Genomic DNA, 14,627 nt, shown 5'->3' with positions numbered 1-14,627 from the left:
GTTTTATTCCTAGCGGAGGCATTTAAGTAAATAATGACCTCTGTTACCGTAACCTTTTGTAAGATGAGCAATAACAGGTTATGTTCATCTCTGTGGTTGGCACGGGTGTTACTGCTGTAGGAGGAAATGAGAATATCTGAGATAAATTCTTGTTGTAGGTGTCCCCAAACTGTCCCACATCTGATCTGGAATTGAATCCATAGGATCAAATCCGGGTCGCCTAGGTGAAAGGCAGATATGTTACCAATGTGTCCTTCTGCATTAATTTTGTTTCACACAAGGATTAATACAAGACTATGAATGTTCCTCTTGCAGTGTTGAGTTATGCAAACTCCATGAGCTGATTATGTCAAACGTATTTGTAGTTATTGATATAAATTAAGTTGTTGAATTCAAATTGAAAATAAATACTAAATGGCAATTATATCATGACTTGATTTTTTTTTTCTCCAGAAATTGTCATGTTTTAACCTGATAGCATATTAAAGATATTTCATTTTGTCATCTTGTCATAAAAATGTAGAACTGTCACTGTTGATTGCTTGTAGGTTCACTGATTTGTGAATGCATTTTTACAAACAGTAGAATGATGACATAATAAATATGTAAACATGAATTTTAACAGTATTAACTTGTTGCAACTTCTTGAAAAGTTCTGTGTTGATTGAAGGTCTTACATTCCAAATGTGTGTCCCTGGTTGTACATATGTATTTGGAGCCTGATTAAAACATCAGTTTGATATGGAATGTACTTTTTTGGCGAACAGGCTTGGACATTAACGGTTAAAATTTCTTTTCTCTCCTTTAATTTAGAATTACTCGGTGATATGTATGTTTTCCTTTGTCCTTAAATGTGAGCACATTGACTCCAAAATGTGTGTATTGGATTTTGGAACAAATTTCAAAGAAAAGAAAAATCACACAATTATGTTGGAAATATCTCTCTAGGATCTATTGTTTGGACCACCTGGTGTTGGCTTAAGACATCATCTGTCTCTGAACGTGTTCAACTTGAACCTACCATAGTCACTATTCATTTTTGTGATTGTTTAATCAACCAATGATTCAACATTTTAATTCCACATGTATATATATAGACCTACCTATACCTACCTTAGACAAGCACAATGTAGCACATGTTGAAGTTCAAGGTCTTTTTTTGAAATTAAGTCTCTCCCTAATTTGGTCATAAATGCATGTTTACAGATTCATCGGTGATGATGATACTTGTCATAAGTAGAAAATACCTTTTCCCGTTAATTTCCAGTTGGAGGACAGATTATTTTTACACTACATTAAGACATTAAGTTATATTCTTTAATCAACTCCTCCTAGAGTTTTTGACACGAGGCAGAACATATAACATCATTTTACCTCATTAGACATCACAAAATTGGACTGTTCATCCCACGCACATATCCGCCGATATGACACTTTTTCAGGTTTTGCACACCCACCGCCATGACACTTTTTCAAGTTTTTGTAGATAAAAAGTTTGCGCTTCGTAGGCAAGGTACAATTGGTGCTCATGATTTATGAATAATATGTTTTTAATACTGTACTGATCATGATGTTGACTTTGTTATAACTATATTTTGTCTTTTAGTTTTATTTGATGAAGGTTGATTGTGCTGATTTCTCTAGGTTTGTTAATGTGTATCAAAGTTCCTTGAAATGAAAATATTCCTTCAAACAAAACGCGTATAAAAAACCAAAATATTCATGTTTATAATTTTTAATTAACTAGAACGAAATATTTCCTTAACATATTTATTCATTTTGCGTGTCATGGTGACATTATCTAATGCATTGAAGATCAGAAATAGTAGTAGCTATGGTGAAGATATTGTAAATTTTGTATATATATGGAAGTCTAGTTTAATCTCATAGAACTATGTCTTTATAGATATAATTACTGGAATAAAAATCTAATCATGATACTTCAAGGAAGATAGGCATGTAAATACATTTAATGTAATTATTTACACTTTTATCTATCTGAAATGCTGTGTACACCTTATCTACTTTCCTCAACTACAAATTTAATTATAATAAGTAAGGACTATTTCTTTGCAATACATTTAAAATAGAGAAGTAGGTATAAAGTCCTTTCGATTTGTCTAAATCCTCATATTGATAGGATAGTAATTGCAAGATCTTGGGGATTTCAAAGGTTTTATTTAGTCAACTTCATCATAGAGCTATTTATCATTTGGCTTGTTGGCGATGAATATATGGTTGTGTTTATTTTGTAATTTTATTTTTTTACCTATTTTGATTTGTTCACATTATTGTCGTCAAATTTGAAATAAGAATTTAAGAAGATATAAAATCGCTTAAAATTAAGAAAAATAGCCTCTGGTTCTCTTATTTTAGTAATTTTTGGATTCTAAAGTGTAGGAGTATGGGGAAAGTAATATAGCTTAGCGGTTATTTGTGAATATTGTTCAAAACGTTTAGCCTCTCAGTACTTTCAGTACTTTGATTATATATTGGTTAGGCGGATAAACATGATGTACGCTGTTCAGTGTACAATCAATAAATACCTTGTATTGGTAAAAGTTAACGAGTGAAAAGGCACATTTTTAGCCCACCATCTAATAGATGGTGGGTTATTCAAATCGCCCTGCGTCCGTGGTCCGTCCGTCCGTCCGTAAACAATTCTTGTTACCGCTATTTCTGGAAAAGTACTGGATGGATCTTTCTCGAATTTCATATGCAGTTTCCCCTTGGTCCCTAGTTGTGCATTGTACCTTTTTTGGACTGATTCGAATTCAAGATGGCCGACAGGTGGCCATCTTGGATTTTGGATGTAAAAGTTTGTTACCGCTATTTCTTGGAAAGTACTGGATGGATCTTTCTCAAATTACACATGCAGGTTCCCCTTGGTCCCTAGTTGTGCATTGTACCTTTTTTGGACTGATTCGAATTCAAGATGGCCGACAGGCAGCCATCTTGGATTTTGGAAGTAAAAGTTTGTTACTGCTATTTCTTGGAAAGTACTGGATGGATCTTTCTCAAATTTCATATGCAGTTTCCCCTTTGTCCCTAGTTGTGCATTGTACCTTTTTGGAATGATCCGAAATCAAGGTAGCTGACAGGCAGCCATCTTGGATTTTGAGAGTAAAATCTTGTTACTGCTATATCTGAGGAAGTCCTGGATGGATCCTTCTGATATTTCATAGATATTGGTTTCCCTTGGTCCCTAGTTGTGCATTGTACCTTTTTTGGACTGATTTGAAATGAAGGTGGCCCACAGGCAGCCATCTTGGATGTCGACAGTAATACAGCACAAATATATTGTCCATTATCCACCTGTAACTGACTGCTATCTAATGATACTTTGGGATCTTTTTCAAATGATGTTTGCTAATAGGTGCTTAATAAAAATATCTTGTGCCATCATTGAGTACATTCAATGAAGACCAGTTCATGAACATTTACAACACCTGTAACAAAAAAAAAAAAAAAAAAATAAACAAATCTTCAAGAACTGAAAACAGATCCTCAAATGGTGGGCGCCAAGATCCCTCTGGGATCTCTTGTAATTAATTATGAACACGTCATGGGTTGTTTAACAATCGTTTTGTAATACTGTATACAGCGGGATTTGTTTGACCAGAGTTCTTTTCACCATTATTTCATTATACATGAATGGATGATTATTATAAAGGTTTATGTGAATGCAACAAATTTTCACCCGAATATAGAGTTGTGTACGTGGTACAACCACGGATGTCAACAGACATCCTATTTCAAATGGCATTTATTTCCACGTGGCAGGCCGAAATAAAAAGACAATCTCGGTGACAATTAAAAATACTGAATTACATAACTGAGAATGTACAAGGAACTCCAAAGTGAATAACACCGTTAAGTGCGTATAGAGAATAAAATACATTGTAGCCAAATATTGAAGCTGCATTTTACAGTGATACTAAAGACCTTAATTGTAAAAAACCTATGACAGACATTGTGTAACCAGGCCTGATCCTTTCACTACAAACCTTAACCTTTTAACCTTGTATGTTAAATTCATATTGACACTGGATTTTCTTTAACTGAGTAACAATTCCTGAACTTGATCAAGCGATCTTAAAGCATCAAAAATGAGATGGTGTAATTGTGTCTTTATCAATGTTCCGTTTTAAACAGATTTTCAAGATGTCCCTTGTGACAGCACACGCCCAAACCGCTAGGTGACGTGGTGCTGTAACGGGTACTATATCCTGATCAAGGGGACACAACCACGGAAAAATGGAAATCAGGCTGTAAGCCAAGGGTCGTTTACTGAAGAGTTAAAACAATATAGAGTATCTTCCTACAATTACCAGGTAAACAAGGAAAACGACTCAAAAATTGACACAAATAACTTTGATTCCATAACAGGCCTTCGCAATTTGGGATGAAAACAGACCGCTGATGCTACTTAAATTTAAAAAAAGGAAATCCTTGTTAAAACTGGTCTTGTGATGTTGAAGTGGATAATGTGGGGTTTTGTATATTTCAGAATTATATTTTAGCTTTGTTTTGAAAATTATTGTTTGGGCAGTCTCGCATCTGTGTATACGCACCAAAACCTAGCTTTACAGGAAGTGAAATTTTCAGTGTTTACACGTGATCATGTTGTGAAGGATTTCCGAGTTGGAATTTGCTGAAATATAAGTAGTTTGTTACCATGACAGTGTTGTTGATTTTGAGACAGGTGTTCAGAAATATATTTCTTCTGTAACGTTTTAATGGTAGGTTGGAATTAGCAGTAATTTTGCATTTTTTGAGTTGGTAACTATGGCAATCACATGTCAGAAATCAGAGGATATTTTTGATTCACACAATTTTTTTTCTCTCTACAATTAATGTAATTATTGTGTAGTTTATAAAATATATATAGTGATAAAGAGGGGAGGGGGAGGGTGGAAGGCTAGTGATAAAGACAGTCAGACACCTTAACCACTCGGCCCCCAAGTTTAATATCTTTTAACAATAATAAAAAAAAAATCCGTCAAAGAAAAACATTTTATTAAAAATATGATATATATAGAAAGCAAATATAAAATAAAGGATTAAAACTCCAAAGGCACCTTGGGTTAATGTCTTGGTCAAAGCTTGCATTTGAAATTTCCTATCATCAGAGATTGTTCCGTTTTGTTGATATTTCCTGGAGAATAGATATTAACAGATGTACATTTCTATGTCATAATCTCATTAAAGGTATATAAACGTTATCAATTTTGCGCAATCTTTAAGCGCATTTCGGCAAATTAATGAAATGATAAATTAGTGCATCCATAATGATTGTGATATAAACATACAGTAACTGCAATTGGCGCAGTTTTAGAGCAAACATGTTCAGTGCGAAAACCGATGAGAAAAAGCTACCATTAAGATATGTACATTTACAGTATTCACTGATTTTATGATACGGATATTTTTTAATGGAAGCTAAAATAATTCGCACTTTTAGAAAAAAAAAAATTCTCAAAATATCTATTTTTTGGCTTATATAGATTATACATGACATCATTAATATTTTGGATGAAATATCATATATAACATTAAGGGGAATTTTATACCAGCATAAGTAATTTTTTAACAGGTACCAGTGACATTCTGAAGGTTACGGTGACATTCTGTAGGTTATGGGTGTTATAAGAGCTAAGACTCACTGTAGGTTATGGGTGTTATTATAACTAAGACACTCTGTCGGTTATGGGTGTTATTAGAGCTAAGTCACTCTGTCAGTAATTGGTGTTATTAGAGCTAAGACACTCTGTAGGTTACGGTGATATTTTCAAGGTTATGAGTGCTCTTAGAGCTCAGATACTCTGTCAGTAATTGGTGTTATTAGAGCTAAGACACTCTGTAGGTTATGGGTGTTATTAGAGCTAAGACACTCTGTAGGTTATGGGTGTTATTAGAGCTAAGACACTCTGTAGGTTATAGATGTTAATAGAGCTAAGACACTCTATAGGTTTTGGGTGTTAGAGCTAAGACACTCTATAGTTGTGGTGATATTTTCTAGGTTATGGGTGTATTTAGAGCTAAGACATTCTGTAGGTTATGGGTGTTATAAGAGCTAAGACACTCTGAAGGTTATGGGTGTTATTAGAGCTAAGACACTCTGTAGGTTACGGGTGTTATTAGAGCTAAGACACTCTGTAGGTTATGGGTGTTATTAGAACTAAGACACTCTGTAGGTTACGGTGATATTTTCAAGGTTATGAGTGTTCTTAGAGCTAAGACACTCTGTAGGTTATCGGTATAATTAGAGCTAAAACACTATGTAGGTTTTGAGAGTTATCAGAGCTAAGACACTCTGTAGGTTTTGGGTGTTATTAGAGCTAAGACACTCTGTAGGTTACGGGTGTTATTAGAGCTAAGACACACTGTAGGTTTTGGGTGTTATTAGAGCTTAGACACTCTGTAAGTTATGGGTGTTATTAGAGCTAAGACACTCTGTATGTTACGGTGATATTCTTAAGGTTATGAGTTCTGAGAGATAAGACACTCTGTAGGTTATCGGTGTAATTAGAGCTAAAACACTCTGTAGGTTTTGGGTGTTATTAGAGCCTATTACAGTCTGCCATTTAGTTTTTTTCTGCTAAGATCTAAAATCAAACAGGTAAAACTAAAAATAAAGGTGGATCTGAGATTTGAGGAAGATCCATCCATCACTTAAGAAATAGCAAAAACAAGCTTTTATTATCAAATTCCAAAATGGCCACTTGTCTGCCATTGTTTTTCTGCTCATTTCTAAAATCAAATGGGCACAACTATGAATGAAGGGGAACCCGTACATGAAATCAGATGGGCACAACTAATGACCAAATGGATCAGTATGTAAAAGTTGAGAATGATTCATCCAGTTATACCCAAGAAATAGTGATAACAAACTTCCATTGTCAAAATCCAAGGTTACACCTGTCAGCCATTTTGTTTTTCTGATCACTCCAAAAATTAACCAGGCACAACTACGGACTAAGTGGTAGGAGACTGTAGATAGATATGAGATGTGAAAAAGATTCATTCAGCACTTTTCAAAAAAGAGTAATAATGAGAATTGTTGGAGACAAATCAAAAGAAAGGTCATAGACACAGGGCGATTGGAATAGCCCATCATCATCAGAAACTACACTTGCCTATTGTTGTAACTTTTTTCTGTTGATCATAGTGTTTCTGAGAACAGGGCAATTTCTATATTTGAAAAGAATTGATAATGGAAAGGAAACGGATATTCAAAACAACTGTCTGATTTTCAACACAATATTTTATTTGACAAATGAACGGGGGTCTGGAAACCTGGAGATATAATGCTACCAACAAAAAGGTCCAAGGTCCCTTTAGGCACAACAAACACGGAATGTTTACAAAAATCAAATAAACATCACCCGATTTCATCAGATTATACCAATATTGGCCAAGTCTGAGCTTAAATCATGAGAAATGCCAGGATTACTTGATCTCATCAGATCACACCAATATTGGCCAAGTCTGAGCTTAAATCATGAGAAATGCCAGGATTACTTGATCTCATCAGATTATACCAATATTGGCCAAGTCTGAGCTTAAATCGTAAAAATGCTAGGATCAACAGATATTTCTTTATTTTTTCATCAATTAAAGCAATGTTTAAATAAACGTAGAATACCATCTAAATATATGAACATGTTGTAACTTTACAGCAGAATTGTATAGGTTTATAATCTTTATGACAATTACAAACTCTGTCACACTTCACTTTATAGGCTGTGAGCAGATATTGCACCACTTCCTGGTCAGGTGACATCAGCATGGTATAACAGAAAAGTTTCTCATTCCATGCAAAAAAGGGTTTATAGAGCAATTCCAAAAAATTATGTTTTCCAACCAACAGGTTTCCCAAAGATTTAGCTAAAATTTAGAAATCTGATATCCACATTTTACAACACAATGAGACATGGACCCTCTGATTCAAAGCATCAAATTATCTCAGAAATCAGGTAAAAATGTTTTATTTGGTCACAATTTGAAAATATTCCAAAATGTTTCCACAACTTCATGGGAAATGTAAAACAAATAGCCTAAACAGATATTTTTTTACTAGGTAAATCAGCTTTTTTAAGTTTGAAATATATTCCAACTTTTCACAGATCAACCTTCACAGCCTGCTATTCTATGATGAAATATGACTGCATGTATATAGATACTTGCTCAACAAGAAGACAAGTTTTCAGCACTTTTTATATCTAATAGTCAATATAAACTACATGATGTATTTGAGTATACACTGTATTTTCATATACATGTAAATACTTTTAAAAAAGCTGTTCAGAAAATACTCTTATACCCTTCAAGGTTGGGAGTTTTCAGTAAAGGATAATGAGGTAATATTCATAGTAGTTCTGTTTTTGTGTAGTTACAGTAACGATTCTTTACAACCTGTATAACAGTAGCACATCCTCAGATGGAACAACAGCAGTGTTCACTGATATCATATATAATTATCACCATTTGTCCTCTATGTTGATTTCACAGCAGCCTTCACTAAGCATTTCCGTTAGATATCACCTGTTCATCTTTGACAACCTTGGGTTCTTTAATGGATGTGTCCACTCCGTTGTTCATTATATCTATTGATGAAAAGTCTATAACAATCTGACTATGCTTTGGTCTATATTGTCTGAAAATATAAGAGAAACAAAACAATTATTATAAAACTCAGCATGCATTTTGAAAAGATTTATGTTAAGAAATTTAAGTATACTCCAACATAAAAAATTATTTTGTAGTCAATAGGGAGACAAAGCTGATACAACTGTATATAGGAATATTTCACATTCAAGAACATTTTACAAAACTCAACAAAATAATGACTAATACATCAGAAATAAATTTTCTGAAATCTCTTTTTCCTCATTTGCGATTTAAATGTTTTGGAAATTGTACCAAATTTGCCTTTAACTTACTTGAATGCACACTCCCTACTTTTGTTAAATAACATATCAAAATTCAATTTCTGGAAATTAATGGGTTTTTAAATTTTTTTTTTTAAATTACAAATATCTAACAATAATATAAATCCTTTATGCAGATTCAGAAGTAGAATTCTGAATGAAGACATGTAGCAAATGAAACAGTGGGATTTTGTGTTCCAATAAACATTGTACATCCCCTACCTTCACCTCAAAAGTAGTTGAATGTGCCCTCTGATCCTTTATGTTGACAAACGATTCTGACATAAAGTTCATAAAACATATTTTTACCAACACATGGATACAGGCACTAATGGCCAGCAAGAAAATGCCTACTCGATGCCATTGGTCATGTATAGTATTAGAATTTAGAAGCATTCCAAATTTGTTGATTCTTTTATGATATGCCTTACTATTGAGTGAAATAATGTTTTACATTGGTTTCCACATCAATAAAGCTCCTTTACAAACAGTATAGACAGTGTTAAAAAAACCTTAATATATATCAAAAATGTTGAATAAAGTCCATATCACATCAAGCCCTATGCACATGCACCCAAACATTACTGATTTAAAGTTATATCCAAATATGTTATTAATAAAAAGGGATATTCAACCTAAGTTACTTAATTTCTGGCTGTTTTAAATCTTTTAAGAACTTGTTCTTAAACCTTCAAAATTATTGTTAACATCAAAATATCTCTTCTGAGGTCAGTTTGGACAGGCATTATTTATGTTAATAATCACAGCCACACTGTCTAAAATAGCGCATGGGGAAATCCAGAAATTCTGCAAATTAATTACATATTTGTTTAAATGGTAAATTGAGGTGTACAATTTCCATAAGAACATATGCAGATGATTTTGTAGAGTTTTTAAAAATACATCGTATGAAATCCTAACTTGTGCGGAATATACCATTAGAAAAAGTCTGCACTATCTACAGTCTCCTTCCCTGTCATCTATCTACAGTCTCCTACCTAGTCATCTACCTACAGTCTCCTACCCAGTCTTCTATCTACAGTCACCTACCCTGTCATCTACCTAGTCTCCTACCCTGTCATCTATCTACAGTCTCCTACCCAGTCATCTATCTACAGTCTCCTATCCAGTCATCTATCTAGTCTCCTACCCTGTCATCTATCTAGTCTCCTACCCAGTCATCCAACCTACAGTCATCTACCCAGTCATCTACCTACAGTCTCCTACCTTGTCATCTATCTACAGTCTCCTACCCAGTCATCTATCTACAGTCTCATACCCTGTCATCTATCTACAGTCTCCTACCCAGTCATCTATCTACAGTCTCCTACCCAGTCATCTATCTACAGTCTCCTACCCAGTCATCTATCTACAGTCTCATACCCTGTCATCTATCTACAGTCTCCTACTCTGTCATCTATCTACAGTCTCCTACCCAGTCATCTATCTAGTCTCCTACCCAGTCATCTACCTACAGTCTCCTACCCAGTCATCTACCTACAGTCTCCTACCCAGTCATCTAACTACAGTCACCTACCCAGTCATCTACCTACAGTCTCCTACCCTGTCATCTATCTACAGTCTCCTACCCTGTCATCTATCTACAGTCTCCTACCCGGTCATCTTTCTACAGTCTCCTACCCTGTCATCTATCTAGTCTCCTACCCAGTCATCTACCTACAGTCTCCTACCCAGTCATCTACCTACAGTCTCCTACCCAGTCATCTAACTACAGTCACCTACCCAGTCATCTACCTACAGTCTCCTACCCTGTCATCTATCTACAGTCTCCTACCCAGTCATCTATTTACAGTCTCCTACCCAGTCATCTATCTACAGTCTCCTACCCTGTCATCTATCCACACTCTCCTACCCAGTCATCTATCTACAGTCTCCTACCCAGTCATCTACCTACAATCTCCTACCCAGTCATCTACCTACAGTCTCCTACTCAGTCAACTATCTACAGTCTCCTACCCAGTCATCTATCTACTGTCTCCTACCCTGTCATCTATCTACAATGTATTTTCATGAGCTCTTTTCAACTCTATTGCTAAAAATACTGGGTCCCAGCATGGTAGATTGAGGTAATTTCAGAAATTCTACTAGTCCTTTCAAAATTCTCTATTATCAGAACTTGCGTGTAAATTTATTACTATGTACCTATGTTTGATGCCAGCCATATCTAACATCCTCCTAGAAGCCACAAACTCGACTTTCTCATGATATTTGTCAGAGTAATACACCACCTCCTTTATCCTGGACTGAATAAGCACTTTAGCACACTCATTACATGGAAAGAGAGCCACATACACAGTACAATCCTTGACATCAGTCGAGTTTTTGTTCAGTACAGCATTTAATTCTGCATGGCACACTGAATAAAGAAGGAATTCTGGGTAAAATACAATGTCTATATAAATAAAATCAAATATTATTCATTATACAAGAATATGTGTATTTCATTTTGATATACATCTGTCAACTTTCATTATAATAAAATTTCATTAAGACTTCGATAATTACCAAGAGTCACATTATTTAAGTATTCATTATTTAGTAAGCTGTTTCTACATGAATCAGAAAAAAATATCTTCACGAACAAGAAAAATGTATCTTTATACAAAACCTTATTGTGAAAAACTTTATAAATTTTTCGTTTGTTTTGAAATAAAAGTAACCAACATATATATTAGAATAACTTAAAACAACACGACAAATTAAGCATTAGTGCTTTCATTCCAGAATCTTCATGATGCTTAATAAATTGCCTAGATATGATGTCTGTGGCGTAATAACCAGAGTAATTATGCGACATCATTATTGAACGGGAGATCATTACATAGTTTATATGATTCTTAAACAATACTGTTTACTTTGAGTTCAAAAGTTCTAATAAAATACATTTCCTTTTCTCTTCTTTCAATGGGATTCTCCTAATAGAATTTGGAGAAAGGAAATATTTTAAATGTTTTCTTTTCGCAAATGTCTAAATGTTCACTTAGTTTTAATTTTCTGTATTTTGGAGATTTGATGTGCTGTTTGTGGACTTGTACGTGTGCCTGTAATGTTTTGCCAGTTTCTCCGATATAATATTTGTCGCAACTGGGGCATAATATACAGTATATTAGGTTTTTAGATGACTCATAGAAATTGTAAGTAGCACAATCATATTTTGATGCAATATTTCCAGCATGAAAAGCTATACAATAATGCTTAATAGCAATTCAAGAAACCTTGCTTACAGTATTTGAATAGCATTAAAACTGGTCTATCAAAGACTTTGCAAGTGTTTTTATTGAGGTTTCAAACAAGTTATTGAATTTCAAAAATGGAATTTTGAATGATGAATGGTAACAGTATTTTAAATAATTCAATGTTAATATTAAAAAATCAAAGTTTAAGAAAAAGCATGCTGTTTTCATACAGAAGCAGCTTGCATTGTTAAGGCCTTGTACTAAAGACGGGTGGAAATGATGAAAATGTTTTTGGTTTTCTAAGACTAAGAAACAATCACCATAGAGCTGTTTTGTGTCGAGGATGTTGTCAGCATTTCTGCTCCATGGCATGAGATCATCACTGCAGCCTTGTGGCATTCCATTATAACCTATACCCACGATCTTGTTATCTGTATTTACTATACAGGCTCCAACCTGAAACCAATATCAATTCCTTACTAAGTACAAACATTACATCTGAAATCATTCAGAGTTTAGTTTCGCTGGCTCATTAAAGTCCCCTTCCCTTAATTTTCCTTCGTTGGTCACACTTGAATTAAGAATAATTCTTAAAAATCTCCTTATCCTACAAATACATGTTAATTCTAGTTACCAGGTAATATTAAGTATTGACCAAAGGAACATGTTTTGTATGATAATACATTTCAACTTGAAAAAACTACTACATGTTGTACCTGTGTTCTAGGGTCTTTGCTCCGTTGTGCAGACAGAAAAGCTATTGCCATAAAATAGTCTGGCCATTCTAGGTAACCCTCCCTCTTGTTACCTAGGATTCTAAAGAGAAAAATAAAGTCAGATTTACAGCCATTTTGACTCTATACAAAATACAATGATAGAGCATGAAGTAATTACATGATATTTAAGCAGAGTATAATGAGCATCTCATGGTCTCCTGCTAAACAATGACTCATGCTTAGTTGTGTTAGATATTGAACATGAGATAAAACACCACTTCAAAATAAACATTTCAAGAGCTAAACAAAATGTATAACAAATAGGTAATTTTTAGTCTAGTAAAAGACCTAGAAAAAACTTGAGATTTGGCACAGACAAAATGATAAACACATACATAACCATTTAAAAAGACTTCAAATGTTTTAAATTAAGGGTCATAATTATTATTAAAGTTTTCAAGACGCAGCTTCGACAATGTGGACAAAAGGGTCAAAGTTGACCTTAACATAGTTGTAATTGTATAATGGATTAGACATAATCTGGCCTTTATTTTATGTTAAACTTTCAATAATCTATTTACATATTGTTTGACAACTGTAAGTGATGGAGTGTGTGATAATCATACCGAGCCAAGAGAAGAATTGTGTTACCCACATCCTTTGATCTTTATAAGTTGGATCTTTTCCTTTGTTTTCACTCTTAAATCATATATTTGAAAATTCCATTAGCTATAATAATCTTAACTGTCAAATCCAAAATGTTCACTTGTGGGCCATTTTGTTTTTCTGATCAATCTCAAAATCAAATGGGCACAACAATGGAACAAGGGGATCTACATACAAATATTTGACAAAAGATCCATCCGGTACTTTTCAAAATACACCAACAACAACTTTCATAATCAAAATCCAAGATGGCAACCAGTCTGTCAATTTCTTATATCTGATCAATTCCAAAATCAAATGGGTGCATCTAGGGAACTTATATATAAAATTTGAGAAAGGTCAATTCAGTACTTTTTAGAGATAGCAATCACAAGAATTGATTATAGACAGGCAGATGAGAGGAAAAATAAATGACTGATGTACAAAATGTTGGACAATTTGAATAGCCCACTATCTGATAGTAGTGGGTTGAAAAAAGTCTAAATGCAGGGTTTTCCATAATTTTGTTAGTAGTAGGTTGTGTAGTGAAAGTAGGAGGCTGGCCTGCCGTGTATGTGTATTCGTGTACGGAACATTATTACGGAACTGGATTGGTGTAGGCGGCCAAATGATCAAAGTAGCCGTTCAAATTGGCCGGTAACCGGCTCTTATGGAAAATCCTGAAATGCATAAGAGAATGAACCCTAACCCTAAGCAAATTTTAGTCCCGAAAAATGTTTTGAGTCCGACAGCAATTTTTGAAGGTTTGATGCCAGGACCTAAACAATTTCAAAATATTATTGTTTCATCCATATATTGATTTAGACAAACTTGAGTTTTGAAAAAGAAAAGTGATAAAGCTCATGTGTGAAATATCTGAGCCCCAAAAATGACTTAAATACTTAAAAATCAAGAAAGAGCAGCGACTCCTGAGGTCGGTGTGTGTTTACGATGAAAATGGCATAAATAAAGATTAAGGTGTCATAAATTTCATAACTACATATAAAAAATCATCCTAGGACAGATATGCATGTTCTAAGCTTCATTAATTTATGGATATTCTATCAGTAGTCGATGCTGTTTTATTCTAGTTCAAATACAGCAAGACAAACCATAACAAATTTAAAACCTGTTCT

General features: G+C 34.1%; 1 protein-coding gene across 1 annotated transcript; it reads right to left on the bottom strand.

The window, feature by feature from the left end:
• Nucleotides 1-8,523: 8,523 nt before the first annotated feature.
• LOC132544759 (deoxycytidylate deaminase-like) lies at nucleotides 8,524-12,912 on the bottom strand. The gene is made up of 4 exons (XM_060208409.1): nucleotides 12,847-12,912; nucleotides 12,451-12,586; nucleotides 11,097-11,310; nucleotides 8,524-8,659 (listed from the first exon to the last, which is right to left on the bottom strand). Exons 1-4 carry the CDS (start codon nucleotides 12,895-12,897, stop codon nucleotides 8,524-8,526), a joined length of 537 nt encoding a protein of 178 aa, XP_060064392.1. The 5' UTR covers nucleotides 12,898-12,912.
• Nucleotides 12,913-14,627: the final 1,715 nt, after the last annotated feature.

Source organism: Ylistrum balloti, unplaced genomic scaffold (genome assembly GCF_031769215.1).
Source record: "Ylistrum balloti isolate Yb309-2 unplaced genomic scaffold, AGI_CSIRO_Ybal_v1 Utg369808, whole genome shotgun sequence".
Lineage (NCBI taxonomy): Eukaryota > Metazoa > Mollusca > Bivalvia > Pectinida > Pectinidae > Ylistrum > Ylistrum balloti.
Note: the sequence above shows the minus strand (reverse complement) of the source record. Positions and strands in the feature narration are given on the sequence as shown.